Consider the following 15789-nt stretch of genomic DNA (forward strand, 5'->3'; position numbering starts at 1 on the left):
CAATGCTTTCCATGCTAAATGCAACAGCATCATACTTGAGAGTAGGAAAATATTCCATAAAGTCACCTAGAAAAGAGATTGCAATTGTGCAGCTATCTTGCAACCTGGACACCATAGAGGAGGCAGGGAGTTGAATTTTCTGGAAAATCAGGAAAAGCAGGTTGAGCAAACAACATTGGACACATCATGGGTACTGTTGATCCCACCTTGGGACATGAGAAAGGATGAGACAAGTTGCAGAAGTCCTTCTGTGATCACTTTATGGTTTAATGATAGTTATTGTCACTTACAGATATCAGAGAAGTCAAGTTATAATGCTTTTCACTGAGAAATTATCAAACTACCTTTCCCACATGTTCTTTATTTTGTATGTAAAGCAATGTTCTTTATTTTGTATGTAAAGCAGACTGTTACTGCACCTCTCACCAACATCCTGTTGTTTCACCCTTTTCCCTCCCCCAGTATTCGAAGGCATCACACTATTTGCACTGATGTTCCCAAGAAAATATCCCTCTTATCCAGTGTTCTTCTAAATGCTCATTGGCCCATGATAAAATTCAAGTTCTTCTGAAGGCACTTGTGAGTTCATTGGCTGAACAGGCTGATCCTCATGTAGGAGGATTCTACTCAGTTTATAGCCCAGCTGCCCAAGGACATGAAACAAGTCCTTCTGCCCATGGTCATGGAGCCAATCTCAGTGAGGACTGAGCCCTCAGGCTGACTACAGCTAATTCAGCCGTTAAGCAAAGATCTCCAGATACCGTGTTTTCAGAGGTGATGAAAATGGCTTAGGATAAACATGTTTGTTCCCTCACTGGGAAAAAGGTTACATGTGTAGGCAAGGGTTAAAAGTGTTCAAGCCTTCTTTGGCACTGGAGTGTGATTAATGCAGAATAAGGTGGATTTCATGAGTTGTGCTCCTCGCTGGAAAACAGATTTAGGTCAGTCTACAATGTTAAAGGTAACATAAACCAAATAAAAAGCAATAGCAGAGACAGTGTTCTTGAGACACTATGTTGAGAAAAGCTGGACACATCCTTCTTTTCATCTTAAAAGATTACTTTTGAAGCAGCCCTTCAGCTGGGCGACAGTACAGATCAAGGTCTGCCACAACCTCAGTGAACTGCAACACCCAGGTCCCAGCTAAACGTACTAATCACAGATTTATGGGTAGTTAGCCACTACACTCTCCTGCTCCGTGGGGCATTTTGGGGTGGTGAATTAAACTAGATCATCTTTTTCATCACAAAGATTTCCCCACTTCTGAAATACTGCCAAATCAGCACTTAAACACGCTCTGCAATACGTGCTGCCAACTCATGACACTCACAGCTGCTTCCCTGAAGTGCTCATTTTGTTTTGACTTCCTTTTATCGGCGCAGGTTTCTGCCAGTGAATCAGTCTGCTGGTGGAGACGAACCGGCGACCGTGGCAGAGGACAGACGCAAGGCAGCCAAAGCAGGGGTGAGTTACTTGTACTTACATGCTCATGGTCTCTTTCTCTGCTTCCTGTCTCCATAAAGACGTGCTGCCTTGCTTTTGTGCAGTTGATTGTAAAAATAAGCAGTGTTTTCCTCTCACATCTGTAAGCCTATTGCTATGCACAGAAGTGCTTCTCTGCTTAAACTAGAAGAAAGAAGTCTGACCTGCACAAAAGGGAGAGAAAGAGCAACCATTTGACTTTTTCCTACTTGTTTTCTTCCCTCTGAGAACAAGGGGAGTGGATGTGCAAGTATTGCAACGATGTGTAATCCGGACCTTCTGTTTCTTCCATATAGTGCACGTGTATGTTTTGTTAGTGAGTAAAGCAGCAAATTCTCATGCATGTTTAGTCACAGTTGCTCTTCTGGTTGGTGTGCATACACCTTACATCTTCTGTGAAGTAAATTTTAGACTGCATAAGGCACAGGTACAGAAGGACAAATTTTGAAATGGCTTGCCTCTTTGCTTCACTAAATCTTAACAGTACATAGAGGAACTTTCAAGGGCATTTCTCTCTCTGATCTTTTTTCCATTTAAGCATAATTTTTTATGATAGTTTACCATGCTCAATAGCTACTTATGACTTCATCTCACTGGATGAAAACAGCTGTTCGCGTCTCCTGTCTTTATTCCTAGAGTTTAAGGGAGCAGTGGCCTGCCAAGACTGATGCTACTTGGCCCCCTGCATCTGAGTAAAAGGTGAATACCTGGAAGTGCATAAGCCATGCCAGCTAAGCCTGGTGATCACAGAGTGCATTGAGGGAGGGTTTACCTCAACAAGAAGAATAATTAAGCCTCTGCATTGCCTCAACTAATCTTGGTAGTGATTTGAAAACAAGCTGAGATATTAGCAGAACTTTTTCTTGCCAAATTGAGATTCCCAGTGCAGGGAGAAACAATCATATTTTACTCCCACTAGAACAGAGTAACATAGCAGAAAGCAAAATAGAGTGTTGCACTGCCTGAATATATAATTGTGAGGCTTCCTGTTTTAACAACAACAACAAAAAATAAATTAAGAAGTATTTGATTATTTGATGTACAAAGGGAGTCTAATGAAATGTGTTTTGTTGCCACATTTTAAGTTTTGGGTGTTTCCAAATGCTGCCTCCTTTCAACTGTTTGATGACTCATGAGGGTTGACTTATTTAAATTTGTTCAGTCAAATTTAAAGGCTAAATTGAAAATCACTAAAAGTCAAAACATATTTTCCTTGTTTACCTCTCTCCAATCCCACAAATTCTGTTCTTCTTCCCCACTACTTCATGGGGAATACTTTCCTTATTTTCTCTTGGTCTTCATATTGAACATTCCTGAGTACAAATAAACTTCACAGGGCACCATGTCTCATCATAGCAGATGTCTTTTGGTAGAAACAGACTCAAGAAACATGTGACTACAGGAGAACTTCTGTTCATCATTAAAAATTGCATTCTCCATGTCTACTGCCTTTTCCCCAAAAGACTCGTCTCCTGAGCCTGCTTAACTTCCTAACAAAACCTGTAAGACAGGCAGGTCTCCTATGAAATTCACTCACAAACCCTGTATGCTATGGCTGCTGTGAAGCTACGTGGACTCTGAAATGCTGACAGTCTCTCTCTTGCTGCCTGCTGCTGAACATAAGAGCAGCTGCCTTTGCCTGCCTTGCCCCCAGCAAGGCTGAGCCCTCTGGAGCAGCCCTTCCCTGACAAACCGTCCTCAGGAATGCTGAGAGCCCCATCCCTGTACAGGCCTGTATCTCAGTGCTGCACTTGGCAGATATTTAACAATTACATCAAAAGTCAGTGACAGGATGGACAGCAGGGTGAACTAACACAAACACACCACTGTCACAGAGATGTGTCCTCCTCTTCTGAGGCAGCCCAGCCTGCAAGAGCAGTGGTGTCCCCAGCCACCGCAGGTGAGACATTCTTACAGAACGCTGTGATGAGCTGAACCCTTACACTGCATTAAGTCCCATGGATTCTACTGTTGAAAATTTAGGTCTCCTGCCTGATCTTTATGGTCTTTATGCACATGCAGAATGACTACTACTCTTCACAGGCATCATTCTCTCCTCACACATTAAAGCAAAGCATAAAACAAAAATTTGACGTATGATGTATGATGTGGCTTTTCCTGAATATGTAAGTGCAGTGCTGAGCTTCATGGATCAATCTTTTTTGTGCACTTCTTCAGAAAGAAGAAGCAAGGAGCACTAACCTTTGAGCTCTTGTTCTCCACACAGTTTTAACCTATAATCCCACACTCAGCGGCTGTCTCGGTCATAGAATCAGTTCTTCTCTTTTCTAAGGGTTTTTTGTGTCAAAATTATCTTGTTGAAAAAAAAAGTCCAGGGAGCTCAGAGAGAGCAGTGCTCCTGCCCTTGTTGACCTGGGTTCTAAAATGTAACAACTAAAACTTGGAAGCATATCTATTTTACATAGAGCTGGCATTAACTGGTACTAGATCGACTGCACTCTGCAATTTCTATTCAGAAATGCTAATCTGGAACCATCAGTCATCCCAGGAAAGGGCAAGGTCTCGCTTCCCCAGGACCAATACAAGATTTGGAATATGGACAACCATTTCTATGAGGTAATGGAGACAGGCCCTTGGCAGCACAAATACAATTCAGGACCTATTGCTCATTCCCCATGGCTGTTTGCCTGGTGGCCCAAAGGTAAAGCCGGCTGGGAACTGACTCATGGGGATTTGGGGGAGCCGATCATGATCACCTGGTTTGCTCCATATTCTCAGAGGAACTGATTTCAAACAGAACTTGATCATGTTCTGGGGCACATCAACCTGTGAGGAAAGCTCAGACTGGCACTGAATGTGCAAGCATGTTGTCTGACATCCATTAAAGCTCCTGACAGAGTCCTGAATTATTCCTGGCCCCTTCATGAGCCTCATTGTCAGGTCCCTCACCCCAGCACACCACTAACAGACACAAGAATGGCATTCAGTCCCAGAGGAAGAGAGGGCATGTTTAAACAGAGCTCATCCTGAATCTCTTTCACCTCATTCCTGAGGAGACAGGAAAAAAACAGTGCTTTCTTCTCCCTTAACCTCTCCTGCTGGCAGAAAGGTGGATGCAGATAAAGGCAGACAAGCTGAGTGATGGTCATCTCAGGTGCTCATGCTTTTTTGTCAAGTTTCTGGCTAGGCTTATGACAAGACCTGCCCCTGTCTACCACCCCCAGTTCCCCTGTAATCTGCAGAGAACTCAGGCATATTCTCACATGGTATCCCCAGGTGCTTTCCTCTCCTGTTTGCAACCCTACCTGTTAAACAGGGTGAGCTGTCCTTACACAGGTTCTTCTTCTGGCAGCCCGTGGGGAACAGACCTTGGACAACCTTCACGAGACTCTCCTCTTGGGTCTTCCTGTGGAATTCCACAGCACTCTCCTCCTAACAAACACCCCTGCATGTGCTCTTCCACACAGCCCCAAGATGTGGTGCCTCCTCGTGCTGCTCTGCTCCCAAGGAATTGCCTTTTCAGCGGGGTTCACAGCAGCCTGCTCTCCCGGTGCTGACACCAGCCGCTGCAAGAGGAGCCGCAACCCCGAATGCTTCATGAATGTTGTAAGCTGGGTCACCTTCTCTCCCTTTGTAAAGCTTCTCTTCCAGTTGCATAACTAACAGTGCCCATCAGGAAAGTTAAGAGCCCCCTCTGCACCTCCTGTTTTCCCAGCCTGCTGTTTCCAGAGCCGCTGCCTTAGGGTCATTCCCACAATGAGGGCAGGCTCTGAACGTGCCGGGGACACACGTGCCTCTTGCACGTGGCACGAGGGCAGACACCTAGCACTGCAGTGGGGACTGCTGGCTGCTACCCTTGCTTCCAAGGCTAGGCAGCTCCCCAGAACCTCCTGAGGAGCACTGGAGATCCAGACTATGTAATTTTGATCCCAGTGGCCAGACTCAGCCCTGGACTGTGGACAGAGCACCGACTACAAGCTCCAGTCCATACCAAACTGAACAACAGACTTTGCTGCCTGCATTTAGGGTGAAGCCCAAGATATATGATAAATGTGGAGCTGTGTCGTGGCTCATGATACCTGTTTGCAGTCAGCTTTCTCAACACATGTTGGTATTTCAGACTACTACACAAGGGGAGGAGTGCAAACCTGGCAAGGAAACAAAGAACCTTCCAGCACTAGCCTGGAAGAAATCTTGATTTTCCTATCTAAACAGTCTGGGCTGCCACAGAGAAGAATTCCTTCACAGTGGAGGAAAACCAAAGGCTGGTTTCTTATCTCAAGTGAAGCAAAGGCCTGCCCTTCCATAACAAACTGCTCAGAGCAGTGGTAAGGGAAGTTGAACCCCTTCTTCAGATTCTCACAATGCAAATGAATCAAAGATACCTTGCCCTGAGTCACCAAAGATTTCCTCAGAGTACATGCAAAAATAGGTGGTCCCATTAGTTCTTTTGACAAGATCTCCACCCTTGTTTTCTTTGCCTGCATGGCTTGCCTAACTGCACTCTGGCAAGAAAGGATTCGTTATGGACCATCCCCACAGCTGTTGGCACTGTCTTATAGAGATATGGCTGCATATTTATTCTGTAGAAAGGTAAAATCTGCATATACCTTGCATAACGTGACAAACTGTCTCTCAGAAGGGTGTTGGTCACTCAGCACAGCTCTGCTTTCTCCCATAATACCAATACCATCTAAATAGGTCTGAAAAGGAATTTGCTTCATCTTTTTACAAGGCCTGCAATGTTTATTCTCCGCCGTGGTCTCTGTGGCCGGGGCCTTGCGCTACCATCACAGCACATCCCTCATGTGCGCTGCCAGGTCAGGCTCCAGAACAGGACAACGGGCACCTAACAAACTCTCCTCTGGCTTTCCACAGAGTGAAATTATCAGATACCATGGATACCCCAGCGAGGAATATGAAGTTACAACAGAGGATGGATACATTCTAGCTGTTTACAGAATTCCCGCTGGGAGGAATGACCGAAATACAGGTGTGACACAGTTACAGGACACAAAGTCTGAGAGCCATCTCTTACACAGATTCCCCATCTCTCCCCTTTCCCCTGTTCCATACCTTTCCATCTCCACAAGAACACCTAGTCAGAAGTGTGACTGAATACTGAATCCATCTGAAGTCCACAAGTTCAGTGTCTCTTTTCTTGTTTCAAACTTTCCTAATAATTTTGTTACATCCAAGAGTTGGAGGGTTTGTTTTTTTTTCCCTCAAATGGTCTGGCAGATAGGCTGGTAAACAGGATTTGGGGAGGTTTTGCCTTAGCAAGCTAAATAATATAAATATAAAATAGTAGCCTGACAAAAAAGCCTCTGAGGTTAGGCATATGAATAATTCCCAGGCTTCTGAAGGACAGAGATATTCTTAAGGTAGGAGGAAAGAAATCAGTTTGCCAGGGAAAAGCAAATGCATTTCATCAGTTTCATCACATTTTCTGAATTGAATAAAAATTTCTAGCTGGAATTTGAGGTACTTTGGGTACTGCTACTTTATCAGTCCTTGTTAGCATTATAGAATGACTTATTTGGATGCCTTCCCCTAATTGGATCTCTTTTGGAGATCATTTGGACCAGCCTGACTCCCAAAGTAAGGCTAGCCAAGTTAGATCAGGGGCCTCTCAGCCTTGCTCAGTGGTTACCAAAGCATGGATTTCCTTCTTTGGATTATTTTTTTTTTCTTTCTGTTCCATATGCTATAATGCCTTCAGCAGTTTTCAGCTTTGGGTAGATGATTTCAGCATAGGGGCTGTAAGCTGGCTTTCTAGTGCACAAGGAGGTCGGACAGGCATCCTCAATAAATTCTTTATTTGCCAGACCTGTCATAAAATGGTTATGAAATGCCATTAAATGGTTCCTGCTTGCATAGAAATAATCCTTCAGGTTTCTCAAACCAATATCTCCGTGTAGTTCTCCTGGGAGCTTCTAGAAGAAGGAAACTTCTCACAAACCAAACTCTACACTCCAATATTAAATACGCATTAATTGCTGTTCCAATAAAAGAATATTTTAATCTTTTTCAGGGCAAAGGCCTGCCGTATTCCTACAACATGCTTTTCTAGGAGATGCTACTCACTGGATTTCCAACCTGCCCAACAACAGCTTGGGCTTCGTGCTCGCAGACGCTGGCTTTGATGTCTGGTTGGGAAACAGCAGAGGGAACACCTGGTCTTTAAAACACAAGACCCTTAAGCCCTGCCAGAAGGAGTTCTGGCAGTTCAGGTACTCAGTAGAAAGACTCAACATAGAAACTCCAAGGGGACTAGATAGCTTCAGCCTGATGGCTTTTACCTAAAGCAGCATCAGATCAGGATCTACACCAGCCCAGGAGAGTAAAGAACCAGACAAAGATGGATGCTCACTTCTACTCAGAGTTGGGAACATTGTCTGGGGAAGAGATTTCAGAGACTGGGAAATGAAATGGGATGCTGAGGAGACCATGCTGTGAGAGGGAGAGCAAGAACCTCAGCTGGAACATGCTGAGCAGCCTTGTCTAGAAATCTAATCTCTCACAGTTGAATTCAACCAAGAGAGAAATGTGTTTTGTAACCCATGCAGGTGAAAGCACTGATCAAACCCAGTTCCCCAAGGGCTGCAGCTGTCAGCTGAAACTGGCAGCATCCACACAGAGCCCAAGGCCTGAGGCAGCCAGGCTGCACAGCTGCACCCTCTGCCCACATCCCCAGCTCAAGCAAGGATGCAGACACAGCGTGCAGCCTCCTCCTTCAATGGGTCCTGCTTGGTGCAATGAACAAAGCTGACAGTCAGTCACTCACACCGTGACAGTCAATTTGTCTGCCAGCTTTTTGTGTTTCTCCCCTCAGCTTCGATGAAATGGGTAAATACGATATTCCAGCAGAGCTGAACTTCATCATGAATAAAACTGGACAGAAGAATGTTTACTATATTGGGCATTCTGAAGGGTCAACTGCAGGTAATGTTCAGGAGGATTATTAACAACCATTTGTGTTCCTATTTGACCAATAGGTGACTCTCCCCACTGATTGTGTTGTTTTCGTGGTTGTAGTGAGTTAGAAAAACAGGGATTTTTCCATGTTGAATTTTGGCAAATATGCAAAACTTTTCTAAAATCAGCTTTGGATACCCTTAAGAAGCAAATAAACTTAATAGAAGATGCAGTGATTGTTCAACTTTTAAAAAAATGACAGAGATACTAACAGTCATTTACAAGGTACTTCTGGTGCTGCTATGGGTTTTTTTTCTCAGCAGTGGGAACTTACATGAAGTTCTTTCGTGTTACGACAGATGATCATAGAATCGTAGAATCGTAGAATATCCTGAGCTGGAAGGGATATAGGATCATTGAAGTCCAACTCCTGGCCCTTCCCAGGCCAGCCACAGTGCTCACACCATGTGCCTGGGAGCATTGTTCAAACACTTGTACTCTGGCAGAATTGGTGCTGTGACCATTGCCCTGGGGGGCCTGTTCTTGTGAACAGGATGGAAATCTTAAAAAGATAAAGCAGCCCACATGATATATAATTTAAATGAATACAATTATTTAAATTAAATTCCTTGAAGGCAAGGAAAAATCATCTCAACATTACTAAGTCATGACTTAGTGTCAATCTTATAATTTAAATTGTAGTTCATGAAGTGGCTGTAACTGGTCACACTGCTGTTTAAAAACATAGTGCTAGAGACCAAAAGTCAGGAAAGCAAAAACATGAGTAGTTTATTTTCTCTTAAGTCCAGCCTTTGTCATTATTCTTTTCATGGCCTCTAACTTTCTTTTAGCATCAGTTGAAAGACCTTGACCACTATGGTTTGTGTGTAAGATCCATGAGTGGACATTGATTGGAAAGGAGCCACTGCCAGTTATTAGTGTAAACAACCCAGAAAAAAGAAGGAAGTGTGGAAAAATCATATATTGTCACAAATTCTGACCTTTTCTTTCTTTGCCTTGCATAAGAGTATTTAAAGACCCTCATGGCAAAACCAACCAAGCATCTAGGCTTTCTTCATCTGCCTGTGATGCAAGTAACCAGTTGAAATCACCTAAAGCTACCAATATTCCGCTTATTATTCTATAGTCTCATGAAAGCATAGATATGCATAGATCTTTAGAGATTGATTTGAAAAACTGATTTTTTATGAGAGTTTCATGAACTTTAGAGGGAATTGATGTTATCCTCAAAGCCTCACTGTCATGTTGACTATAAAAATGGTTCTGATAAAGACAATGCCTAGACAGGCTTTAATCCTTAAAATGAATTTTGCCTCCCAAATAAAATTAGTTTCAGAACTTCACTTCAACACTTTCCTTAGGTAAAACAAACACAAACAACAGACAATGGGATGCAAATCTACTATGATGTCTTGTTTGCTATCTGCTGTTTATGTATTTAATTTGTCTGTGGAGGATATCTTCACTAACTCAGGATGTCTCTTCTGTGTTTACAGGCTTCATAGCATTTTGTACATACCCTGAGCTGGCCAAACAAGTGAAAGTGTTCTTTGCTCTGGGCCCAGTAACTGCATGCCCACATGCTACAAGCCCTCTGGTTAAGATAACAAATCTTCCTAAACCGCTGCTCAAGGTATGTCATTTTTTCCTTCTAAGAGGTCCAATGCCAATAAACTTCACAGAGTTCCCCCAGTCTGGGGTCAAGTGTTCCCAAACAAGTGACATGCTAAAACTGAGCTTGGGATGCATTGAGTGCTCTTGAGAAAACTCTTCCCAAACCCTGTGGTGAAAATAGGATATAGAGCTTGTAGAAGCAGCGCCCAATGAATAGGAGACTTGTGAAACAGTCCTGTTTTAGGATTCCTGCTGTTTACCAAAAATTTTTCTGGTCTCATGCAGGAGGAGCTAAACCAGAGCTGCAATAACAGATATGACAATTTCTAAGACTTTAAAAATGAGTAGACATTAAGGTCAGTACTCTAGAAATGGAAGGATAGCTTCCCCAAGGAGTGTTGATAATAATATGAAGGAGGAAGAATAAATGATGTGCTGTGGGGAAGAGAGTGTTTTAAGGGGTACTTTGAGGGTAAGCTCTTCTAGCACTCCTTGAATACTGCATCATGAAAGCTATTAGCAACAACTTTATGCATAAAATTCTTCTGTAACAAGAAAAAAAGGTGTTGCACTTTTCCTTTCCCTCAGTTAGTGCTTGGCTGCAAAGGAGCTGCACACCAGATTGAATTTCTGAAAGGACCTGTGACACAGTTCTGTACAAGCCTGGATAAGTTTTGTGCTCATGTTCTCTGTTACATAGCTGGGGGCAGCGTAAAAAATATCAACACGGTAAGTACATGCAAGAATGCCTCCTCCGAGCAAAACTAAAGGGATTTTGGCACTTGCACTTGTGCACTGTATCCTTGTCTACTTACCATCACACACGTCAGTGTACATAAACCACAATGCAGGCTGAGGGAATGCCAGGACATTGTGTGCTGTCAACAGGGGCAACATGGCTAGAGCTAGTGATGGCTGGGACCAACAGCGAGGCACATTCCAATGCCAGAAAGAAAGAACTGAGTTCAAACTGGAGCTGTATTGCATATGTCAGGATGAACCTTCTTTTGGGGCTAAGCCAACCAGATTTTTGCCACACACAGATGTTCTTGATAAAGAGACAATGAGTGATGGAGTCAGATTTCTTGGCAATGTAGTTGCCAGTTTCCTTCCTTAGCATAAAGACATTGGGGCCCTCAACATTGAAACAGCTAAAAGACAGGAGGAAAACCTCTTCTTCTTCCCAATTTTCAGACTATTTGCACCAAAACTTAGTCCCAAAGAACTACTATGAGAGGCATTTTCCTGGTTTGGTTGACCTTAGAACTGGGCACAACAGCTCAATCCACAAGGTGTAGAGCTACAGAAAGCCCTTCCACTGTGCTGAGGAGTGCAGCACACCTACAGTGGGATTCACAAACACTTGTGTGTCAGTCAGAGAGGATGGGAGAGACAGCAGAGTTTTCCCTCTGCTTGCCAATAAATGGATGCTGTGGCGCCAATCCCCTTTACAGTGGCCAAAGTATGCAGAAGCTGGCCTGTATAATGTTTATTACTGCAGTGTCTGCAACAACTGGGCCCATTTTTCTCATCTATAATCCTTTTTAAAAGCATGTATGGGAAAGCAGTTAGACTCAGAGGTTCAATGCAAAATCAATTGCAGTTTTGAATTGCAGAGCTAAACCATTAAGGGTATCTCCTGCCTTGCTTGAGTCACTAATGTGGTTCTCAGAGCAAGATAACAGCTGAGGAAGAATCCAGGGAGATGGAATTGGAACAACTCCTTAACAGAACTATAAAAAATGTTTTGTAAGCTGACTTCTTTAATATTGGAATTCACTTTCTTCACAGTTTTATTCTGTCACAGCACTGGATCTCTGTCTTTATAAAATTTCTGCTTTCTCTCCAGAGTCGAGTAGATATGTACGTAGGACATTCCCCAGCTGGAACATCGGTACAGGACATTTTTCATTGGCAGCAGGTATAACTGTGCACTGACATGTAAACGATCCCTTACTACTGTTTTTTGTGTAACTGACAGCCTACAGGGAAACCCAGAGGCTTTGGATTTGGGAAACCGACCATCATACCTTCTCACCTACTGCCATGTAATGTGCTCTAGAATATAGATGTTCTCCTGAAGAACGAGTCCCAACAGCCAGTCCCACAGGATGCAACCAGCCAGGAAATGGACACAAACCAGGAACAGCTGGTGACTCTATGGTCTATTTTGCCAGCCTCTAACAAAATCAAGTGGATGCAAAGCAAACACAATGCACCAGGCAGATTTTTAGTGCATACCCAGCTATTTAAATCCTGGAAGCAAAGATTTTCTAGACTGACAGACACTGTGTTTCTCTCACCCTTTATTACACACCACTCACAAGTGAAATTACTTGTCATGTTTGTGCAAAAAATTAAATTAGCAAAACAAATAACTCCAGGTATTCATTCATAGTCCTGCAAGGCATATTACACAAGACTTGTAATAGCCCTGACACATTATAATGTTCAGGTTCTCTTTCCATGTGACAGCTGAACCCATCTCTGCATGACAAACAGGGCCCCCAGCTTTAGTTACCTAAGGTAGTAAAACAAAATTTTAAGTAACAAAACATACTGAGGGTGGAAGATAAGGATCAGGACAGAAAGTTAGCAAGAGAAAAGGCAAGGATGCCACCTACTCTATGATCTATCCTCAGCACCCTGGAAGCCTGCGACCAGAGGAAGGTGTGAGAGTAACTACAGTCCACTACCTGGGTCTTGGAGTTAGGCAGGAATATGCATCCTGCACTCTACTCCTTCATCTCTCCTTTTTTGTTTTGTCTCTTAACAGCTAGCACATACAGACCAGTTTCAAGCTTATGACTATGGCTCTAAGGAAAACATGAAGAAATACAACCAGGTAAGGCAAAATGGCTTCCCTCAGAACTTATCCTTGGGTCTTGGTAAAACTAGCGATAGAAAAATTCAAATTTTAGCACCTGTCAGTACTAACAAGGGGGAGAGTGGTCTCAGACAATGTTTCAGCTGAATCACATGCAAGTGTAAGAGTCTATTCACAAACAGGCAGAGATAGATCCTTTCAGACAGTCAATGGAAGTTAATTTTGCCTCCCCTATGGATGCCAGGATGTGTTCAATGACATGTCAACTTACATGTCATTCCAAAAACAATAAGAACCACACCAAACTCCTTGGGCTGGGTGAGTAAAGAGCTCTTCACTTGCCCAAAATTCCTCAAAACCTGCCTTTCATTTAAGAGAGGACATGGATCCAACAGCTAAGGTGATCTCTCCAGTGGGCTGGCAATCATTTCACTTTTAACGAGCACATTTGACTTGGAGTGTCCTGTGCTGTACCAAAATGTTGTTTTACACAAACAGAAAGGCTCCAGAGCTACAGCCAGTTACTTCTATCTCACGCTCTCAGAAATTTTCTAGGGTAAAATCATAAATGACCAAATTATTTCCTTTCCACTTCAGTTTCAAGCATGAAAACTAAGACCAAAGGTCGCACTCTGTGCGCCTCCAAGGTGAAAAACTCCACAGTCCTTGATGGATGAATACTGACGCTGTTCTTTCCATGCCCACATCTCTGAAGAGCACAAGCAGGGGCCAAACTGCAAGACATCCTCTAGCCACATTTTATAGGAAGAATAGGATGGGTCGTTCCATAGACAGGGAATGGGGTTAGGGCAGTGAACAAGAGAGTGGCCTTCATCTTAATGGTTTTACTGTAGGCAGTGCAGATACAGCACCATTCACTCAGGTCTCCTCCCTGTCTTACAGACTGCTCCTCCTGTGTACAAGATAGAGGAGATAAAGATACCAACTGCTGTTTGGAGCGGTGGACAGGACACATTCGCAGATCCAGAAGACATGGCAAGGCTACTTCCTCGGATTACCAATCTCATTTACCACGAGAATTTTCCTGCATGGGGACATCTTGATTTCATCTGGGGCCTTGATGCAACAGAGAAAATGTATCTGAAAATCATTGAGCTACTAAAAAAATATTTTTGAAACCACGAGCAGAGTGTTGATTGTAAAAACCTCCAAAATTTCTATTTCACAATATGGGTGGTATCTGGGGAAGAGGCAAACACACAGGCACACATAATGGATACTTCTATAGGTATTTATTTATTCTTATTTATTTATTTATTGCTTTCCTCAGAATTTGAGCTTTTCCCCGGTGTTACTGTGACTGCTGTCTTCCTGAGAAGTCTGAGTTATATAAGAATGAAAGATGAAAACATGAATATATTTGAATACATACTGCAGGGATCACTGAATTTCAACAGTTTTTATTTCTACAAGACTAATTTTCCTAAGCCTAAATTCTGTTGTTCTCAGATACATCTTATTTGCCCAATTTAGGTATTTTCTAATGTCCGTTTTTTGTCTTCCTATGGAGACCCAAAAGTGTGATTTGATAATTTCTCTATTGAAATTAATAATTTTGTTTAATTTATTGAACCCGTTGACAGAGAACCTGTCTTTTTTTTTTTTTTTTTCTCCTCCTCAAATTACCCTTTAATGTCAACACAAACAAGAGATCTTCAAGCACAAGAAACTGAGCAGATAATAGATGACTAAAAAACATCAAGGAATCCAACTTCAACAAAATTCATTGAAGTATTCCTCTGCCCTCAAAATCACCCAAATGTTTTTTTCACACACCCTGAACCCCCCCACAGTTTCAAAGACCACAGATGGCAGCTGTGGAATAAGGAGATGTAGACCCACCCAGCGAGCTGCACTCCAGGCAATACAGCTTCCACCCTATGAGTTATTGTTCGCACTGGCAATGAAGCTGTTGCAAGCACTCTGAGCTGTCAGCATTCACTTTTACACAGATCTGTGTTGGGGCCATTCTTCATTCAAGCAGTTCCTTAAACATGGGAGAGGAGTTGGATGTCTTCCCTTTCTGGCCATTAACCCTAAGAGATGGTGTTTTCGTAATCCATGCAAGTGCCTCCCCTCTTCTCACCTACAAGCTGATCTGCAGTGTCTGTCGCCAGATTGCACACAAAATGTTCATTATCACAGGCTCCAACAAGGAGCTTTGTTTCATGGTGTGTTTCTGGCTGCAGCCTCAAGCTTATCCTGTCCAGCCAAGACCCTTTGTAGTCGGAGTTGACATCCAATACAACAGTACACTGAAAAATATATCTGTCTTTGCAACACAGGAAAAGTACTAGCTTGTCCATGCACCTAGTGTAGCACCCATTAATGATGCTGTACTGCACTTCTGAGAGCTTACAGCGAAAAGCCAAAATTGTCAACAAAAATAAAGATCCATTAGACAAAGGAGGCACAATACAGCAGCCTATGAAAGGAGTTTCCTTTTTATTGCTGCATTATTAAATCACAAAATACTGGGCCACTTTAATACATTGTTTATTACTGCAGGTTTATTTCTGCCTTCACCTATGCAAGAGAAGCCTCGTGGATATATTATTATTATGATTGGTATTATCCCCTGCTGCATGCACCACTCTGTACAGCATGCTATCCTGTCTAGTCCCATGGGAATGATACATCTGGTTTCCATCAACAACATTTCATTTATTGACTCTTACTTTTTTCTTTAGTACACTGTTTATATTGGAAAGGTAGTCAAGAGACCTGCTTCTCTACTGAGCCAAACATATTTTCTTTACTATTTCTTAATGCATTAAAGTGATCAGGGAATTGACTTTCTTTATGGTCTCCAGCAAGGCATTGAATCTCTTTTTGCTGTTTTTTAGATGAAAAAAGAAGATAGTCCTACCCTCGTAGCAACACAGTAAGAATTAAGGTGTGTGAAAACTGTAGGAAGGATGGAAGGAGGAAGGGCTCAACGGAGA

General features: G+C 42.8%; 1 protein-coding gene across 1 annotated transcript; it reads left to right on the forward strand.

Moving 5' to 3' along the window:
* Positions 1-1337: 1337 nt before the first annotated feature.
* On the forward strand, positions 1338-13960 carry LOC120755727 (lysosomal acid lipase/cholesteryl ester hydrolase-like). Its single transcript, XM_040071133.1, has 10 exons — positions 1338-1464; positions 4911-5049; positions 6322-6436; positions 7478-7676; positions 8279-8388; positions 9879-10015; positions 10585-10725; positions 11846-11917; positions 12773-12841; positions 13727-13960. Exons 2-10 carry the CDS (start codon positions 4918-4920, stop codon positions 13958-13960), a joined length of 1209 nt encoding a protein of 402 aa, XP_039927067.1. The 5' UTR covers positions 1338-1464; positions 4911-4917.
* The last annotated feature ends 1829 nt before the right edge of the window (positions 13961-15789 follow it).

Source organism: Hirundo rustica, chromosome 8 (assembly GCF_015227805.2).
Source record: "Hirundo rustica isolate bHirRus1 chromosome 8, bHirRus1.pri.v3, whole genome shotgun sequence".
NCBI lineage: Eukaryota > Metazoa > Chordata > Aves > Passeriformes > Hirundinidae > Hirundo > Hirundo rustica.

What these genes read in the sequence shown, in the direction of transcription:
- LOC120755727 (XM_040071133.1), top strand. Translation starts at nt 4,918, where the DNA reads ATGTGGTGCCTCCTCGTGCTGCTCTGCTCCCAAGGAATTGCCTTTTCA. An exon ending in AAGGAGTTCTGGCAGTTCAG is followed by an intron (nt 7,677 to 8,278) that starts GTACTCAGTAGA and finishes TTCTCCCCTCAG; the next exon opens with CTTCGATGAAATGGGTAAAT. An exon ending in TTCTGAAGGGTCAACTGCAG is followed by an intron (nt 8,389 to 9,878) that starts GTAATGTTCAGG and finishes CTGTGTTTACAG; the next exon opens with GCTTCATAGCATTTTGTACA.